This window comes from Tupaia chinensis, unplaced genomic scaffold (genome assembly GCF_000334495.1).
Source record: "Tupaia chinensis unplaced genomic scaffold, TupChi_1.0 Scaffold000127_2, whole genome shotgun sequence".
Lineage (NCBI taxonomy): Eukaryota > Metazoa > Chordata > Mammalia > Scandentia > Tupaiidae > Tupaia > Tupaia belangeri.
In genome coordinates, this window is record NW_006159596.1 from 2,918,693 (window position 1) to 2,938,700 (window position 20,008).

The 20,008-nt window shown below is 39.5% G+C and overlaps 1 protein-coding gene across 8 annotated transcripts in view; it reads right to left on the reverse strand.

Annotated features, from left to right (window-relative positions):
• INPP4B (inositol polyphosphate-4-phosphatase type II B) overlaps positions 1-20,008 on the reverse strand; it is a 957,317-nt gene that overhangs the window by 110,189 nt on the left and 827,120 nt on the right. For all 8 annotated transcript variants that reach the window (XM_027770345.1, XM_027770344.1, XM_006144646.2 and 5 more), the window contains one exon: positions 7,256-7,412. In XM_027770345.1, coding sequence (XP_027626146.1) covers positions 7,256-7,412 — 157 coding nt within the window. The remainder of the gene's footprint in view (positions 1-7,255; positions 7,413-20,008) is intronic.

Below are 20,008 nucleotides of genomic sequence, written 5' to 3' on the forward strand. Positions count from 1 at the left end.
GTACTTGCCAGTCCTGCAGAGAGGGATGACATAACTGGCAGGATCTAGTAAGAAATAAAAATATGAGTCCCCAATAAAAATCAGTAAACAGACTTTTTCTTTTCTTCCTTAGTGGTGTGCTCCTGATCTATCCTGTTTGTTTGTTTGTTTTTCTTTTTTTTTTTTATTTCTAAAAGAGAGGAAGAAAGTCACAGAGAGGAAAGAAAGAGGCATCATTAACAGTCTCCACATCATGATCCACCCCCTGAGGTTCGACTAACTCAGGTCACCCAACATACATAGGGAGACCTTGGGATATGAACCCAGGACCTTCCCATGTAGCCTTCCTGTCACACTTCAATGGACATAGGGATAAGTAAATGCCCAGGCCCAGGCCCCTTGGTAGGAAGGTGGGTGGTGACTGCTGAGCTGGGATGAGGACAGTGAGGTGAGGCAGACATTGGAGAACCTGTACAGATGAGGAAGGAAGGAAGACTGCATGTGAGTCAACCCAGAGCATAAGACTCTGAATAAGCTATCCCATGGGAATGCTGGTGCCACACTTATGGAGTGAGCTCTGCTCTGAGGGATAAGGAAGGCCCCTAGAGGATATGATGTTTGGGTCTGTGGGAGGTGGACACGGTCAAGTCTCTGACAGCCTAGCCATGAAAAGCAAAAGGCAAGCTCCCAAGAGCTCCATGTGACTGGGTCATGAAGGGTGAGGCAGGGTAACCGGGAAAAAGGTGTCAAAAGGTGCACCATGAAGAAGCAGTGGGGTTAAGAGAATTTAGGACCCTGAAGAATACGAAAGCTTAGCGAACAAGTGAAGCAATTGCTATAACTACCTGATAAAGAGTTCATTAAGATATCAGAGCATCGATGGGTGAATAAAGATAATGTGGGATATTTATGTGTGTGTATATGTGTGTGTATCAATATATAAAACGTTACTTGGCAATAGAAAAGGATGAAATCGGGCTAGCCCCGTATCTAGTAGATAAGGGAGTTAGATCCCATATGGACAATGGCAGTTTGAATCCCAATCAAAGTTTGAACCCCAGTCCCCAGAGGCTTAGAAAACACTCTTGGCATATGTGCATGCTTACCCCAAATCCCAACAGGTTGGATAAATGGAGAAGAGATTGTAGTGTGACCATACCCCACTAGGGGTGCTGTTGCTCTTGCTCACTCGCTCTTTTTTTGGAATGCATGCATGTGCACATGCCCTCTAGAAATTTTTTATTGTTTTTAAAGAACAAAATCCTGTCATTTTGAGGCAACATGGATGATCCTGAAGGGAATTAAGCTGAATTAAATAAAACGAGCACAAAAACAAAACAAAACAAAACAAAAACCCACATGTTTCTATTTATTTGTGGAGGCCCAAATAATTTACCGATATAAATGATGAGTGGAATAACGAATACTAGAAGCTTAGAAAGTGGAGGGGAGAACACGAAGAACTCAGTTAACAGGGGGCTGAGTGTATCTAGCACTTTTTCTGGAAGAATGACAATAGCTATTTGCCCTCTACTTTTCCCATTTTTGCCCTGGCCATGTAGAGGAACGAGCAGTGTGGCCTTCCCAGCTGGACCTTGTTTAGATGGACTCCTGGTGCTCAGGGCAAACCCATTCTCAACCCAGGTGTGGTCCCTTTGGGAAAATAGTTTATAAGTTTTGGCCTGGTAGAGGGCGAGGTGGTTGCCTGACTGCAGAGGATGGAGTACTGAAGTGTAACCAAGGGAGCACCGGGCTGAAGCCACGAGCACACTGGGGTCACCGGAGCCTGAGCCTTTTCCGCATGTGAGTTTTCCCTGTAATAACTGTTTGTGCAGTGCTCTACTGGAATTGTCTTGGTTTTCAGCTCACCGATCCTACTCTCAGACAACAGACACAAACTCGCAGTTAGGTGAGTGTATTCTCAAATACTAAAGCACAGAAAGTAGCTATTCTTAATAAGGATCGAATGTATATGGCTACATAGCTGGAAGAAAGGATTTCAGATGTTCACAACATGCAGTAACGATAGATGTTTGCCATGGAGATGTGTTTATCGCCTTGATTTGATCGGTACCCATTGTATGCATGTATGGAAAAGTCACACTGGACCCGTGACTATGTCAATTTAGAATTATAAAAACGTTTTAAAGGAAAACAAGGGCAAGCATAGAGGCAAGTAAACCTATATGCCAAAATGCCCTTGATATTTAACTATTTCTTTTTCTAACAGTTATTCTGAGGAACTCAGTCTTTTTCATTTAATTAAGAACCTCTCAGCCTGGATTAGAATCCTTTCTCAAACACCTACCAGCTCTGTGATCCTAGACAAATCATTTAATTTCCTCACCTATAAAATAGGGATAAAAGCAGAACCTCCTTCACTGACTTGTTTTGAGGAGGAAGAGAGGAAAAAAAACAGAGTTGAAAAAGTGTGTGTCGTGTGTGTAAATGTGAGCAAAGCAACTGTTAGCTGTTAACGTGATTACTATTCTTTGGATACCCTTGTTTGGTAGCCACCCCGCATGTGATTTTGATTCCTTGATGCTTCTTATACTCCCCATGCCCCAAGTCTGTTTATTACAGATTTCATTTATCTTTCCTTTTCTTTTTCTTTGCATTTTATCTATCTTTATCTATTGGCGGACACTTCCCAAATGTATATCTCCTTTCCTAAATCCTTTATCTTGTAAATGCTGCCTTTGGGAGCTCTGTAACTGGATATCTTTTCAAATACAACTTGCCTACTAGATTTCTAGAGCAGGCCCATAACTGCATGCCTTCCTGAGTATGATGCCTGATACAGGGGAGATGCTCAATAAATATTTACTGAATGAATGAAAGGATCTTCCTCTTTCTCTTCTAACTAACACCAAGTATGTCTCTTCTATGAGGCTAATGCCTGAACTATTTTGATATAAAATATATTAATAAACTGTTCTTGTCTTTAATGATTTTAGATAATCTGAGCAACCAAAGATAAAAGATGGAAATGGAGAATGATTAGCTATAACTTTGTATTTGGAGGTTGGAGTGTATGTTTCTAAACATTAATCTTTGGCATTGGCAAGCCATTGGTAAGGATGATTATTAGGAAATCTCTCATTGTTACTAGACAATTGTGTTATCTGGAAGCAGCCAGAGATAAAGTAAAAGATGTGGTAAATCCAGTGAATATTCACATTCCAGGAGAAAATGTAGAATGCTGCTTCCATGTTAAAGGGAACTCAGAAGCTGAGAAAGGACAGGAGAATCCAGGCACTAGACACACATTCTAAGCAGGAAAGAAGTGAACTAATTCTGTGATCTGTGTGGATGTTCATCTCTGAAAGATGAAGCAGTGATGACTTGAAGGCAGTACGGGCTCATTAAGAAAAAATATGTTACAGGAATTTCATCTCCTTTTTGACAGGGTTTACAGATGGATAAATCAGAAAAAATAATGCAGTGGCATGGGATATTTGGCCTTTCCCAGGGCATTTTGTGATACATTTGTGAAAGATGAAGAAATGCAGGCCATGAAATAACATGAATGGGTGAATATATAGTTGGTTGAACACACATCCCCAACGGGTAGTGATTAACAAGAGTATTTGAATGCATGTCGTTCTTTTTTGTGATGTGCCTCAAGGATCTGTATTTTGCCCTAGTCTCTCATCATTATTATCTATTACTTCTATGAATGGACAGGAAATGTGTATAAAATGTGAATAAAATCAGCCTGAGTAGGACAATAGATATGATGGATGAAAGAAACAGGTATTTATTAGAATGTACTCAAAATGTTTTATACTGCAGCCCTGGGTTTAAGCATCCATCTCTTCAGTGGAATTGATATAGGCTGTCTTAATCTCCTCATGCTCTTAATATTTCACAATGTCTAGCATATAGTGGTGTTTAAATGTTGCTGGAATCTTGAGAAGCTTGAAGGCTAGGTCAAATTTAGTAAGGTATATGAATACCAACAGAATTAGTAGTCAAATGTGGCTGTCAAAATAGTGAATGTGAGCTTACAGATTAATATGAGCATCGTATCTACAAGCAGGGAGGTGTGACTCTGTAGTTACTAGATCACATATGTATTACTGTGCTTAATTCTAGAGACTGGCTCGACCAACTGGAAAAGATTCAGAGAAAAGCTGCTAGATCTGCCTGAAGCTATTCCTTTGAAAAATGACCAAAAAAGTGACCATTGGAAAAGGACATGATGGTTGTTTCTAGATATAAGTAGGCTTCATGTGGAAAAAGGAGAGTAAATTTGTTCAGTTTATTGCCAAGGATTAGATTGGGGCCAGTGGGTAAAAATGAAAGGAAATGTATTTGGATCAATGTCTGGACTATGCTATTCTTGAATATAAAAATGGTTTTCTATGACTAGAGGTGTGCATCAGAGGTTAGGTAAAAATCGGCAGAAGTAGGGTAGGTAAGTTTTCACATAATTTAGGTAGCTGACGAAATCTTGAAGATCAATTTAAAATCTAAGATGCCAACTCCCACTGATTTTATTGGTGAGTCCCCAGCTTATTATGAAATTAAAAGCATGTGATGCTGCTCATACATGTGTTTAAGCATATTAAAAACAAAAGGTCAAGGGAACCAGCAGTTAGTGTAATGGCTATGTTGCTGGACTCCCACGTAATCAACCGCGGTTCGTGTTCCGGACCCGGTGGCTTAAAACTCACGCCGGGCGCGTGTGCGTGCATGCCCAAGATCCCGAGAGGAGAATGGAGGAGAAGGGATTGTGGTGTGACCCTCCCCCCTGGGGGGTGATTCTTCGCTTTATGTATGTCTCTCTCTGTCTGTCTGGCGAGCGGACGCGCCCTACAGTAAAAATCTTCCCAAAAAAAAAAAAAAAAAGGTCAATTGTTGTTAATTAGGAAAACACATGAGGGGCCAGCAGGTAGCATAGCAGTTATGTCTCTGCACTCCTACATGGCCGACCACAGTTTGAGTCCTGGACTGGTGGCTTGAAAAGCACACCAGGCACACGCGCATGCATGCCCAAGATCCTGGAAAGAGAATGGAGGAGAAGGGATTGTGGTGTGGCCATCCCCCTGGGGAGTGATTTCTCACTTTCCCTCTCACTATTTGTTTCTCTCTCTTTGGTGAGTGCCTTAAGGCAAAAACCTTTTTTTAAAAAAAGGAAAGAAAACACGTGTGTGTTTTACACAACGTGTGAAACAGTTCTTCTATTTGTGTTCAGAACAGTACAGAAAGTTTGACTTCTCTCAGCACCATCTGTATCTGAGAAATATATGAAGCAAGCGAAAGACATTGTAAAACTCTGGTTTTAAAACAAAAGACTTCCAAGACTGCAGACTTCAAGTAATATTAAATACATATAATAATTTGAATCTGAAATATGGGGAGGCTTCAAAAAGTTTCTGGAAAAATCAAATGAAAGTATGAAATGAAAAAAACTGAAATCCATGCATAGGGTTTTCATAATGCACATTTTTCATGAACTCTCTGAAGATCCTTCATAAACCAGAGAGAGAATGTGTATGTGGAGCTTTGGGGGTGGGTAAACACAGGAAATGTTTGAAATTATTATGTCTGGCTAAAATAAGAAAAATCATACATAATCCTACTTGCTTGTCTTTGCAAATTTTCTTAATTATCACTTTGTCTGCTTCCTTCATTTTCCAGAGCACAACAGTGTCTGGCTCATAGTTGATAGTCAATATATGTTCAATTAAAGAAAATTGAAGCATACTATTTCTTTATGACAGCCATGGCAAGCTTTCATTTTGATTCATGTGAAGTTTTGAGGCTGGACTAGATGCATTAATAAAACTGATATTACTTAAAAAGAAAATCCCTATATACAGTTAGACCAAGAAGATATGAATAGAAAGAATATTAGTGAAAGCATTTAACTTGTGCAAATACACAATAGAAGAAAAGGGACCCTCTACAAAAAGAAAAAGAAGCAGGCCAGGGTTTACCAATGATTAAGAAATGGTTCTACCTTTAATCAAGTGATGAAAGATTGATGTTTTACATAATTAAACTCCTGATGAAAATGTGAGTAATGAAAAGTCAGGAAAACAAATTGGGAAAGCATAAATTTTATATATGTCCTTATTTTCTTTTAACTCATTTTCTTAAAGCAAGAGGAGAAACTAGACCAGAAAAATAGGGTGGGGCAATACTATTGATTCTCTCCAAACACTACAATACCCAGCCAAAAGATTGTGACAACTCTCATAACAGTTGCTACTGCCATAAAGAAATATTTATCTTGATTTTTGTCAACATTAATTATCAAGAAATAGTAATATTTTTAGAGGTTTTTGCTATAGGGCACGTGCGCTCACCAGACAGAGAGAAAGAGAGACAGAGAGATAGAAAGCAAGAAATCAGTCCCCCCCCAGGGGTGGGGATGGCCATGCCGCAATCCCTTCTCCTCTATTCTCCTCTTGGGATCTTGGACACACACGCACACACACCTGGTGTGAGTTTAAGCCACCGGGTCCGGGATGCGAACCATGGTCAACTATGTGGGAGTCCAGAGACATAGCCATTATGCTAACTGCTGGCCCCAAAATAGTGATTTACTGTGACACTGCTGTAGTTAAAATTTTGGCTATCATATTGGCTAGTCATCCTTTTAATAAGACATACCTTTGAAAGGGTTTCTATACACGTATAGAGACATGCATCCTTAAAAATCTAACGCTGACGTATGTTTCTGGAATAACATACAAACAAATTCGTCAGAAACAAGTCTTCTTTTAGTTGTGGGGATAATTCATTAAAATATTCCTCAGAACTGGTGAAGAGCATTCTGTCATACTGCATTTTGGTCAGGAACTGTCATGAGATACAATATCCTGATCTCTTTCAAACCTTCTAAGAACAGGTGCTTCTTTTCCTTCCTAATAAAATTTTTTGGGAGAATGTGCAAACACAGACTAAACTATGTCAAACCTTTAGCTTCTAAGAACAGGTGCTTATTTTCCTTCCTAATAAAATTTTTGGGAGAATGCGCAAACACAGACTAAACTATGTCAAACCTTTAGAAAGAAAACACTGTTCTTTTAAAAAGGTTGTTTCTGTAGCCAGAGAATCAAAAGGGGCATTGCAAGCAGTTCTGGAAATACAACTGAGATGCAATTTGATAAGAGCCTTCCATCATTCTAGCCATACCTGTGAGAAAGCAAGTTATCAGCATTTTTATCAAAGGCACTATTGACTCTTCTCTTTCTATTTCATTTTATCATGACTTTCTCTTTTTGTTTACTCAGTCGATGATTGTGGAAAAATGATCCCTTACCCTTTGGATGCGACGTGGTGGAGTCTGCCAGAGGAGGGTCCTTTTCTGCATCTCTGCTGCTGCTGCTCTCCTCGCGGCCACCATCCTTTTCTATCAGTTTGTCCACCATAGCAATAACGCAGTTCAGGCTCTTCCCCACATTGGCCCACACCCTATCCTGAAAAGAGCATGAGTATCACTGCACATTGTATTGCAAAAACAGAAGAAGGCACAACCAGATGGATCCATTTGAGAGAAGCAGTTGGGATAGCAATCATTAGACTGGAGATTGAGTGACAAACTCTAATATTCCTATTAATTTTGTTAGACTGTAGATAAACAAGAAATCTATTTTCTCTTAGTGAGGCAAAAATTAAGTGTTATGAATCCTTTTATTTAGTCCATTACTTTTGCTCTGTCTTATAGGAATGAGGAACCATACAGTACTAATCTATAATTGAGCATAATGTATGACATTTTAAATGGAGATATCTATCTTTTTCATTAGCATTTAGTAAGAAAGCAAAGACAGCAGTATTTTCAAAGAATAGCTACCACTTGCATTAGAAATGCATGTTTTCTTTTTTATTGTGATAATAAATGCAGGAACTATACCATTGAACCCATTTTTAAGTGTGTAATTCAGTAGCATCAAGTATCATCACATTGCTTTGTGACCATCACCACCCATCCACCTCCAGAACCTTTCGTCTGTCCAAACTGAAACTCTGGACCCATTACACACAAGCTCCCTATTCCTCCCTTCCTCAGTCCCTCATTGGGGGACAGACCATCATTCTACGTCTGTCTCTACAGATTGTCTGCTCTAGACACTGGAAATTCTGTAAGCTTAGTCTTCCGACTGCTCTAAGAGGATGGTCTAGAGAATTAATCTGTAGATCCCTGGGACCCACCTCGCTGATCAGAGCTACCAAGGAGATGGTACGCTAAAGTGAAATTTGACATTTCCCAGATGCCCTGGCCACACTAAGTCTTGGAACCTCTATTAATATCACGTGCTACAGTTACTTAAGTCACCTGTGGCGATTTATTTCCTCGGAGGCAGCCCATACCGCTAAGATGCTTCTTTGTTACTAATCTTTCTGGTTCTGATTCATGCCGAATTTTGTTTAGTGCAAATGCATAAAACTGAATTCTTGTAGTCATATAAATTGCTATTTTCATTTTTATTTATTTTTTTAATTGTCAGAGAGTATGTATGCATGCCTGGGGTGGAGGTGGAGGAGAGAGAAAAAGCATTTCCAGTGGGTGTGGTTATGCTACAACACTTCTCCATTTCTTCATTCTGTCAGGATTTGGAGCACACACACATGCCCAGTGTGTTTTTTCAGCTGCCAGGGTTGAGATTTTAGCGAAGGTTTGCCGTATGGGATCCAACTCCCTTAACCACCCAGCTATGGGACTGACCTGCTATTAATTTTAAAATAGAAATGCTTTTTTTAAAATTTTTTAAAATTTTTCTTTGGAGAGGTTTTTGCTATAGGGCACATGTGCTTGCCAGGAAGACAGAGGCAGAAAGTGAGGAATCACCCCCCAGGTGGACACATTGCAATCCTTTCTTCTCCATTCTCCTCATGGGATCTTGGGCACACATGCACATGTGCCCAATGTGGGTTTAAGCCACTGGGTCTGAACTCGAACCGTGGTTGACTACATGGGAGTCCAGCGACATAGCCATTATGCCAACTGCTGGTCCCAAAATAGAAATTTTACATATAGTTGTGGTGGAAGCCTGTCATTCCTGGCTTCTGTTCTCGCTCCTCTCCTTACATCATTAGATGAATGCACTGACTCCTCATACCTCTTTTCAGGCATAAGAACCAAACAATATATGGCATTTTCCCTATTATTATGTCAAAAGGCAATCTTTCCATAGATGATTTCTCTGTAAGTTATTTCAAGGACCTAGGGTATCACTTGATAAAAAATAATATTCAATTGGAATCGGATGGTGGCTCTTTAGGATTGACTACAAGAGTAAGTTCCTGATTCACAACTGAACACCTCCCTAAAATCATCATTTCAGACTGCTTCCATATTGAAGAAAGGGTGGTTAATGAGAAGACAAGGGAAGCATCGAAACATGGCTGTAGGGTCCAGAAGGTGGAGCAGAAGTAAATGTGCTCAGTGAGGCAAGAACACATGGAAGGTTCCCAGTTCAAGATCAGAGGCTTCCCTGAATTTACCAGGTGTGCGCGTGCCCTGCCCATGATGCAGGACAGTTGAGGGGTGGACTGGGGCTTTGGGACCCCTGTTAGGGTGCTATTTCTCTCTCTCTTGCCCTCTCTCTTGTGAAAGAAGTAAATCAACTTTTTGTTTGTTTGTTTTGGTAAATTTTGTCAGAGAGTGTGTGCATTCACCAGAGGGAAAAGGAGAAAGCAACCCCCAGTGGGGTATGAACACTGCAATGCTTTCTCCATCTTGTCAGGATCTGGGGCATGCACATGCATGTGACCAGCATGTTTTTCAAGCTGCTAAGTCTAGAATTCGAAGTAGGTGGTCAGTCATGTGGTTTGTGGCTCTCTTAACCACCAGGCCATAGAGACAGCCCAAAGTTAATAAACTTAAAAAAAGAAAATGAATGTGGGCGCCATCCTATGGCCAGGTGGCTAAGGTCTGAGAGACTCAGAGTGTCACATATGTGTGCATGCATGCCCCAAAATATCCTGAAAAAAGGGCGAAATGGAGAAGAGAGGGCAGTGCCCCAGAGGAGTGTGTATGTCTCTCTGGCATGCCTCTCCCCACCCCCATGCCTTCTGGAAAATAAAAAAAAAAAAAAAAAAAGAAAAATGTGGCCGCAGTTCACAGTGCTCCCAGTCCCTTCTTTGTTAGGCTAGGGAAGTAAATATCTGGTCTAAATCCTGTTTGGTTCCCCTGCCACATGACAGGGTTGAAAATAACCACTACCTGTCAGACAAAGACACTGCTGGGCCGTTCACCCAGAGATAGCAGTCCTTAGCCCGCTAGATCTCCTACATGAACGAAGCAATGGAAAATTAGTGGGTTAAAGCCTGACTTTGACTAAATAGAGCCTAGCTGGTATCCTTCACCTTAAGGATGCCATGACCACATCTTTAGTCCTTGAAAGTGAAGTGACTAAAAACATTTTCTCGATGACGAGGGCATAAAGTCAGTAGGGAAGGAGCAGTGACATTTACTCCCTTCTATCTGGTTCTTATTTTTGGGTCCATATCTAAACTAACATTCAGGTCGAGCCCAATGGCACAGAGGCAAACATGTGATGACTGCACCATTGAATAGCCAAGGGAACCTTGCGCCTGGCTGAAGGAACCATGAGAGTAGAGGACATGATGAGTATTCAGTAGGTCATACCCTTGTGAACTTGTAATACCAAGTGAAACAGTTGATCAGCAGTTAACCTAAGAAATACCCAGTAATGCTTAGCTGATCAACTTTTCTAAGGCTAACTTTTGATCAGCAAGAAGGTGAAGCCTAAATAACTTTGTCCAAAGTCCAAAATAGCTTTGTAACATCTATATTTTCATGAATAATTTCCTTGTCATTACCAATTTCTGAGATCTTTGATTAGAAATAGTGAATTAACAAGGGCAGTCCAGGTTTATAAAGGAGGCTTCAGTTTATCCTTGAGTTGATTGAGAATAATTACTTTAAACTGGCTTCCTATAACATGGCAAACCCTTGCTCCTTCAGTAGCTTTGTAGTTCTTTTCTCTGCCTAACTTTACCCAGACAGTTAAGTAAAAGGAGTTGCTTTAAGATATGTAATGGAGGGGACCAGCAGTTAGCGTAATGGCTATGTCGCTGGACTCCCACGTAGTCAACCACGGTTCACATCCTGGACCCGGTGGCTTAAAACTCACGCCGGGTGCGTGTGCGTGCGTGCCCAAGATCCTAAGAGGAGAACAGAGAAGGGATTGCAACGTGGCCATCCCCCCTGGGGGGAGGGGTGATTTCTCACTTTGTCTCTCTTTCTCTCTTTGTCCGGCGAGTGCACCAAAAACTCTCCAAAAAAAAAAAGAAAAAATGATATGTAATGGAGAGGGCACTAACAGGTGGTATAGTGGTTAAGACTCTGGACTCCCACATGGCCGATCACAGCTCGAGTCCTAGACCTGGTGGCTTGAAAATCACATCAGGTGTATGTGCATGTATGCTCAAAATCCTAGAAGGAGAATGGTAGAGAAAGGATTGCAGCATGGCGATCCCGAGGGGGGTGATTTCTTACTTTCCCCTCATTCTCTCTCTCTAGCAAGCACATGCACCTCATGACAAAAACCTAAACAAAAATAAAGGCATTTAAACGAGTAGAAACTGGCACATGTATGGCCCATGCTATATAATACACATGTTGATACATTCATAATCACACATGTTCACCAAAAATACCCAGACCCATTACGTCAATCAAAATCAAATGAGATTTTTCAATCTTTGCTTCCTACTGGTCCACCTGCTTTAAACTTCACTTACTCATGGAAAAATGTCTAACCTTCATTTCTCAATAATAACACTTAGTTTAGAATTCACCCCTGGCCTCACCCTGAAATTCAGGCCCTAGCCACACACATGGGCTTGGAAGATCAGCCACTGTTCCTGCAGCATTGACCTCTCCCTATTCCCCTGGCTTGGAACTTGCCCAGCCCTGTCATCAGCTGTCACACAGTCGGGCCTGTGCCCAAGTGCCACAGTCATCTTCATCAATCACCCTGCATACTTCATCACTCCTGATCAAAAGGAGATTAGTATGACAGGCGGCATCACACTTTCCTCTCATCCTGGAGGTACCTCTATAGTTGATTAGACCTAGATAATTTTCTTTATTTCTCATTCATCTTCAAAATGAAAGCTTCATCCAGCTTAGTCTCCTTGTTAAAATATGTAGGTAAATGAGCTCAATAGGTATTTATTAAGTATCTGCCACAACATGCTCAGTGCTAAATATCAAAGATAAGGAAACCCTGGAGGATCTAATATCTCTATTGGGCCACTGGGAATGTCATGACATATTTTTGCATAGAAAAACATCTCATGACTTTTCCAATGACTCAGTACCTTAACACAGACTGATTCTTATACCAACAATGTTCCCCCTTATTTTCCATCAATCTAAATTCCTACCCTTTTTATTCTCACCATTTGTAAAAACTACTCTTTTTACTCTCTTCTTGAGTACTATGTTTCTAGTAAATGAAGGACTCTGAAGGAAATGACGTATCTTTCTAAATGAATTTTACTTATTTCTTCTAGTAGCAAGGGGGAGAGAGAGCATGAGAACCTCCAACAGGGTCTGACTGACACCATGATCTATCCCTAACCTTCAGCCAGCCCCAGCTCATGGAGACACATGTGCCTGTGTCTTCAGGAAGGTCTCTGAACTTGAACTAGGAACGCTTCCATGTGAAATTGCCTTCAAGATTGTGGTATTTCATCATTGCACCATCATCTGGCCCCAGAATAAATTATTACTCTATTCTTAGTTTTAGTAGTGGTCAGATGATAAATAAAAGAAGGAATAAGTGAATAAGTGAAAGAAAAAAGGGATGAATCCTTCATTTTTTTTTTTTCTAATTGTCACATACCTCTCTGAATATATTTGAGATTTTCAATGTGTATCACATGACCACAAGTATCCTTGGGACGTCTTTCAATATTTCTGCTGCTGTCATGAGCACTAGTCATTTCACTTGAATTAGATGATAAGGCTGTGAGGGTTATGTGCCATGTAAGTATCTGTCCCACTGCTACACAGTACACTTAATTAACATCTGTTGATTAACTTAATTATTTTCTGTTTAGGAGTGAAATGAAAGTATTACACAACTTTAGGAAGTTCTTATTTGAAGCATCACTATCTTGAAGTAGAACCAATCACATTCTCTGAACTAACCTCACCAAACTTCATGAGCCAAGTTCACCTTAATAAATGCCACATCATGATAAAGCTTTCTATTCCACGAAAATATTAAACACAGCTGTCTCCTCTTGTCCACAGCAGATATGTTCTAATATGCCCGGTGGGTGTCTGAAACCTCAGATAGCACTGAACCTTGTATATCCTGTGTTTTTTCTTACTGAGTCTACAACTTTTCTTTCTTCACATAAAGGAGATACTTCATAAATTCTCTTCGGCATATCTGAGTTGTCAGCATCACAATGCTTGCATTTTGGGGCCATTATTTTATTAAGTAAAATCAGGGTTACTTGAACCAGAACTGTAAGACCGGGATGGTAGATTTGATAACTGGGATGACTGCTAAGTAACTAAAGAGTAGGTAGTGTACACAGTGTGCATACAATGGACAAGTGGATGATTTACATCCTGTGCAGGGCAGGGTGGAGTGGCATGAGATTTTATCATGCTACTCAGAAAAGTGTGTAATTTAAAACTTATAAATTGTTTATTTCTGAAATTTTTCATTTAATATTTTTGCACAACAATTGACAGTGAGTAATTAAAACCATGGGAAGACCAACCATGGATAAAGGAGGCTACTCTACAGCAATTTCTAATAAAAAGTATAAAAATTACACTGATGGAAGCTTTTCATTTCAATTCGTAATTGGGAGTTACCTGCACACCATTAGATACTCACACCACTGGATAAACTATATGACATCATCGGTTACTGTGATGCATTCAACTATTTTCAACAACTGTTACTTCTACCTGAACGTACCCCAATACGTTAAAAATCTCCTGTATATATCTCATATTTTACTTTGATTATTGACTAACTTGGGTTTCAAAAGCTTGTGTTTAGGAAATAATATTTAATTTTTCACAGTAGAGTGAGTTAAAGTTTCATGGTGCATTGACTTGAACATAATCATAAATTTCTAAAATATGCTTATGTCCATTTGCACATTCGTTGTACATAGGCACATCAAAATGTCTAATATTGAGCAATGTATTGTAAGAAGCAGGAAAATCCAAAGAGAGACAATGATATTAAATATAAAAACACAGGAAATTCACCATGATCTTCTTTTTTTCCTTTTGACAGATTTTTGCTATAGGATGTATGCACTTGCCAGAGAGAGAGAGAAAGAGAGACAGAAAGTCAGAAATTACCCCCCGAGGGGGGATGGCAATGTTACAATCCCTTCTTGTCCATTCTCCTGGGAACTTGGGCATGCATACACGTGCACCTGGTGTAAGTTTTAAGCTGCTGGGTCTGGGACTCAAACCCCAGTCAACTATGTGGGGGGGTCCAATGACATAACCATTATGCCATCTGCTGATCCCTCACCATTATCTCAATAGTACTAAAATAGCTCTATAAAAACAGACTTAAGTTGAAGAATGATTTGCTGATTTAGCAGATCCATCTACTCAGTCCTATATCAACTCTGAAAAACATTGAACTGGGAGGTATGGACACTGTGTTAGGTGCTATAAAACTGGACTGAAGGAGGAAGTAATAACTATATGTGGGAAAGTCTTGATATTTGCAGGATTCTATGAATATGTATGCACATAAAGATTTCATTTGGGGTTTCTCTTCCTTAATAGAACATTTGTGCATTTTAATGAACAGTCATGAACTTTGCTTAATCATCATTTATGGACTTAAATAAGTATTCAAAGCACATTTCTCCTGGGTGAAATAGACTGGAGATGTTCAGGAATGTTTCCCATCCATCAAGAAAACAGATGATAAAACACATTCAGTCACCATAGAGAGAACAAGTGGCCTAATTCTCCCTGTCTTTGCTTGTCCTTTCTGATTGGGAAAGCAAATGCTTTGAATGTCTCTTCCTCGTTAGAAGATGAACAAAACTGGTAACCAGCAGTTAGCGTAATGGCTATGTCGCTGGACTCCCACGTAGTCGACCGCGGTTCGTGTCCCGGACCCGGTGGCTTAGAACTCACGTCGGGCGCGTGTGTGTGCGTGCCCAAGAGCCCGAGAGGAGAATGGAGGAGAAGGGATTGCGGCGTGACCATCCCCCCTGGGGGGTGATTTCTCGCTTTCTGTCTCTATGTCTCTCTCTGTCTGTCTGGTGAGCGCACGCGCCCTACAGTGAAAATCTCTACAAAAAAAAAAAAAAGAAGATGAACAAAACCAGACAACTCTATTATGGATGAGTTAGGAATGCGAAAGAAAAACTGGGACAAGGGAAAAATTCTTGCTTCCAATTTAAATTTGTTGGGAAACATCTAAAGAAATTTCTGGAGCCATCTATGTGGCCTGGTGGTTAGGGCAGCTGGATCCCATAATGCTAAGTCCACAGTGCCGGTCCCAGACCCAGGAACTTAAGAAACATGCTGAGCACAAGTGTGTGCCCAAAATCCCAATGGGGGGAGAGGTGGAGGAGAAAGGACTCTGGTGTTACCATGCCTCATGAGGGATGCTTTCTCCTCCTCCTCCTCTGAGGCAGACGGCACCTGTACTTACCAGAAAGGAAGAGGGAGGAGAAAGCATAAATAAATAAGCAAGCTTTCTGTGCAATGAAGTCCTTTGTCATTTGAACATTAATAATCCAGTAAAGTTAAAATTGCCCCATCGTGTTTCTGGAGGCTTTTGGAGGTCTTAAGGATTCATGTTCTTAGCTTTAGTCATTTCTGATAATCTGGGTCCATTTTGAATTTTACCATTCTCTAAGTTTGATAATATTTTGAGGATGATTTGAACAGCGACCACAATGTTGCCTAAGATACTGGGAATTAAGAACTAAGAAGCAGGATCAACAGATGGTATAATGGTTACGTTATTGGACTTCCACATAGTTGACTGTGGTTCAAATTCTGAACCCAATAGCTTAAAAGTCATGCCTGGGTGTGTGTATGCATGCATGCTGCACATTTCCAGAATCCCAAGAGACAAATGGAAGAGAAAGGATTGCAGTGTGGCCATCCCCCTGGCAGGTGATTTCTTGCTTTCTGTCTCTTTGTCCCTCCAGGGAGCGAATGCACCCTAAAGGAAAAAAATAAAAAGGAGCACAAGTGATATTGCAGGGTACATTTTGCTGGAAGGGAAAACAAAATCCTCAAGAAAATTGATGAATTCTAGTGGGGGAAATGAACTGGATATAGTGCAGTAAGTTTAAATATTTTGCATTTCAAAATGAAAATAGCAATTTGAAGACAAACTTCAAAGTTGTTAATGGAGTCTATAATGTGCTTTGAATAATTCTTGGTGTGAGTGTTCTGCTACCCAAGGATACAGCGGTGAACAAGACATTATCTTTTTCCTTTAGGAGCTAAGGTGGTTCATGAACACATGGAAGAAGCAAACATAAACAACTGACTATCAGTCAGTGTTCACTAGGCTGTTTATTCATGGAATGCAAGAATAATGCTTTGTTATAAAAGATATAAAATTGTATACACACCTACCTATAGCTATAACTTAAAAAATTTGGAAATTGCTATATTTTAGTGAATATGTTGTTTAACTCACTATCTAGTGTTACTATGGAACTTTTTAACCATTGGCTAGTATCAGGTAGTCTCTAAGAATTAATCACTATTAAAGAACGAGAATAATTTCTTTTTTTATTGAGATTAGGTCAATGGTTTCACATAACATAATTCTAGCCAGTCAGAAAACTCAAGGAAATCTCTTTTGAATATAAATTTGCATAGGTATCACTTCATTATGCATGACCTGAACTTTTTCCTTCAAGGTGAGGTTGAGGATAGGCACAGCAGCTGGCAAGATAAGTTGAGAATACAGATCAGTACAAACTGCCTGTGGAAGTGCCTGGCTGAGTGTGTGTGTATGTGTTGTGTGTGTGTATATGTGCAAACATTTTATTAGACACAGACCAGTGAGAAGGGAAGTGAGAAATTACCCCTGAAGAGGGATGGTCATGCCACAATCCCTTCTTCTTTGTTCTTCTCCCAGGATCTTGGGCACGAATGCATGTTGCCTGTTGCATGTGTGCCCAATGTGATTTTCAAGCCACTAGTCTGGGATTTGAACCACAGCTGGCCATGTGGGAGTCCAGCAATATAACCACTATGCCATCTACTTGCCCTGGCTGAGTATATTTTGTCCTCAACAGTTAGGAATGGTTTTCACTTTTTAATTTTTTTTAAAGAATTACTTCCTTTTAACTTTATTTATTCACTTATTAATTCGATCAGAAAGGAAAAGAATGAGAACAAGACAGAGAGGGAAAGTAAGAAAGCAAGCCACCAGGTCTAGGACTCGAACCAGTCAGCCCTGTGGGAGTCCAGCGTCCTTAGCCACCCTGCCACCTGCCAGCCCCATTGGCAATGTTTTTCAACTATCTATGCTCACTGCTAGTAGCTTTGACAATAATACATAGTGCTGCCAATGTTCCTATAAAGCTTAAGCATTTGTATTTGCTGTAGACAAGATTAAATAAAAATACAGTATAAAATAAACTGTTTAGTGTTGGGAAGAAACCCATCAGAAAGCTGTTGTCATAATACAAAACACCGTCTCAGTATCAAGTAACAGAAAAGGCATGAATTTTTTTTCAAATCATATATGGACTTTATTAACAGGACATTTGACATAAATACTATCAATTTGAGCTATTATTGAAAATTATTATGAATTAATATAGATCACCATTGTGCTTACTATGACATACACACATTTACCATAATACAAAATAGCAAATGTTCTCCTTGAGTAAGAATGGAAACTAGGGGCCAGCAGGTGGCATATTGGTTACGTTGCTGGACTCCCACATGGCTGACCATTGTTGAAGTCCTGAACTCGGTGGCCTGAAAATCATGCCAGACACATGTGTGTCCAAGATCACAGGAGGAACATGGTGGAAAAGGGATTGAGGCATGGCCATATCCCACCCCTCCTGAGGTAATTTCTCACCTTCCCTCACACTGTCTCTCTTTCCAGCAAGCACACATGCCTATGACAAAAACCTCTTATAACAACAACAACAAAGAATAAAAACTAAAATTTAACATTTGATTTGTGTTTACTACATAAAGGGATTAATTAGGTGATTTGATTTGAAATGTTGAGTGATACAGAAGTGCAGCTCAGTTAAGAAATGAATTTGGCGTATGACAAAAATAATAGTTCTCCTACTTCCTTGGTTTGCTGGACTTAATCAGAATATAGGGTATTAGAAGTTTCTTGTTTTATTTTGAATAATTTATTTGAATATGATAGGTAGTTTTAGCCCCACACCCATCAGTGTAGTAAAATTGAAATTAAATCATAATGTTCTAAAGAATAGTCTAATTATTGGAAACCATAAAAACTGGGGCAATGTAATAGTGTGGTTGGATGATCTGCTTTCATATTTTGGACAAATTAATCTTGGAATCCCAGCTGCTGGAAGCATCTGTTATAGAGATACAGGGACAAAAAGCAATTATGTCTTCTTTACCGTCTAAAAGATGAAGAATGCTAAGTTACTCTATTTCTTGGCACAGATTATCATAAAATATCAACCATTCTTTTGGGGTTTAATTGTTTATTTTCAGGAAAATAAACAACCTTTAACACATTTAATCATTTAATAAGTAAAATTCAACAAAATAACAAACTTTTTTTTTGTAAGTAGCAATTTTAGATTTTTTTTTTTTTTTTTTTTGCTATAGGGTGCATGCGCTCACCAGAAAGACAGAGACAGAGAGCGAGAAATCACCCCCCGGGGGAGATGGCCACTCCGCAATCCCTTCTCCTCTCAGGATCTTGGGCACGCACGCCCAAGTGCCAGGCATGAGTTTAAGCCACCGGGTCCAGGACTTGAACTGCGGTTGGCTACATGGGAGTTCAGTGACATAGCCATTACACTTACTGCTGATCCCTTAGTTTTGATCTCTACCACATTGATTAGATAATTGTTAACCAATTCAAATTCATAGATCATCAATTTTTTTCACAAAACAAACTGAAAAGGGAAAGCACAGCTTCATACCAGTTTAGAGTTAATGAAGATTCTCTTTCCTGACCTGGAAAGATGGGTTGTCCCATGCAAAAGAGTAGGATTCTGACACGTGTTCATTTCCCAAATATTTATTACCATGGAAAAAAATGTTGTTGAAGGTACGTAGTTGTTACAGTCACTATCAGAAATTAAGTGAAACAAATGGATTTTTTAAATGGAGCTACCATAATCTAATACATAGGCCTAAGCCAACTCAAGTGGTCAGAGATTATGTTCATATGGTATCAGTAAACCAACTTAATGAATTTAAAGCATTGAATTACTTCCAGAAGCTAACTATACCTATAATCAGTACTGAAAATTTCCTAACAACTAAAAGAAGGGGTACACAAAATTATATTTCCACTTCATTTAATAGTACAGTCCCTAAAGGCATTTTTCAATTAGCAACATTTCTTTAGATTCACTCAATTTATCAGTGTTGAATAAAGCTTTGAAAATAATGTTAAATGGCTATGACTCTGAAATTCTTGTCTTTTTATGAGAGTTCCATTCATTGATGAAGGGATCTTTTTGATATAAAGTTGTTGCTAAGGAAAAGCAATGAGAATGCTATGTAACAATCAACTTTGCTTAGTGTTTGTAAAAACAGAATTATATTAGAGAGAAATAACTTTCTGAGTGGGAAAGATTTTCCTTGTAATTGTGGTAAAATTTAGACAAAGTATTTACATGCTTTCTAGAAAGAATGGATTGTAGAGGAGATACAGAAATTACATGAAAGGAGTTGCTGAGAGAGATGTAGTGTTTCACTACCACACTACTCTTTCTGCCTTTGAAGGAACCAGGAGGTATGAGAAGACATTGCTACACCAACTGGGAAAATAATCAGGAAGGCTATTCTCTTTTCATAATGTTTAAATTACCAAATTAT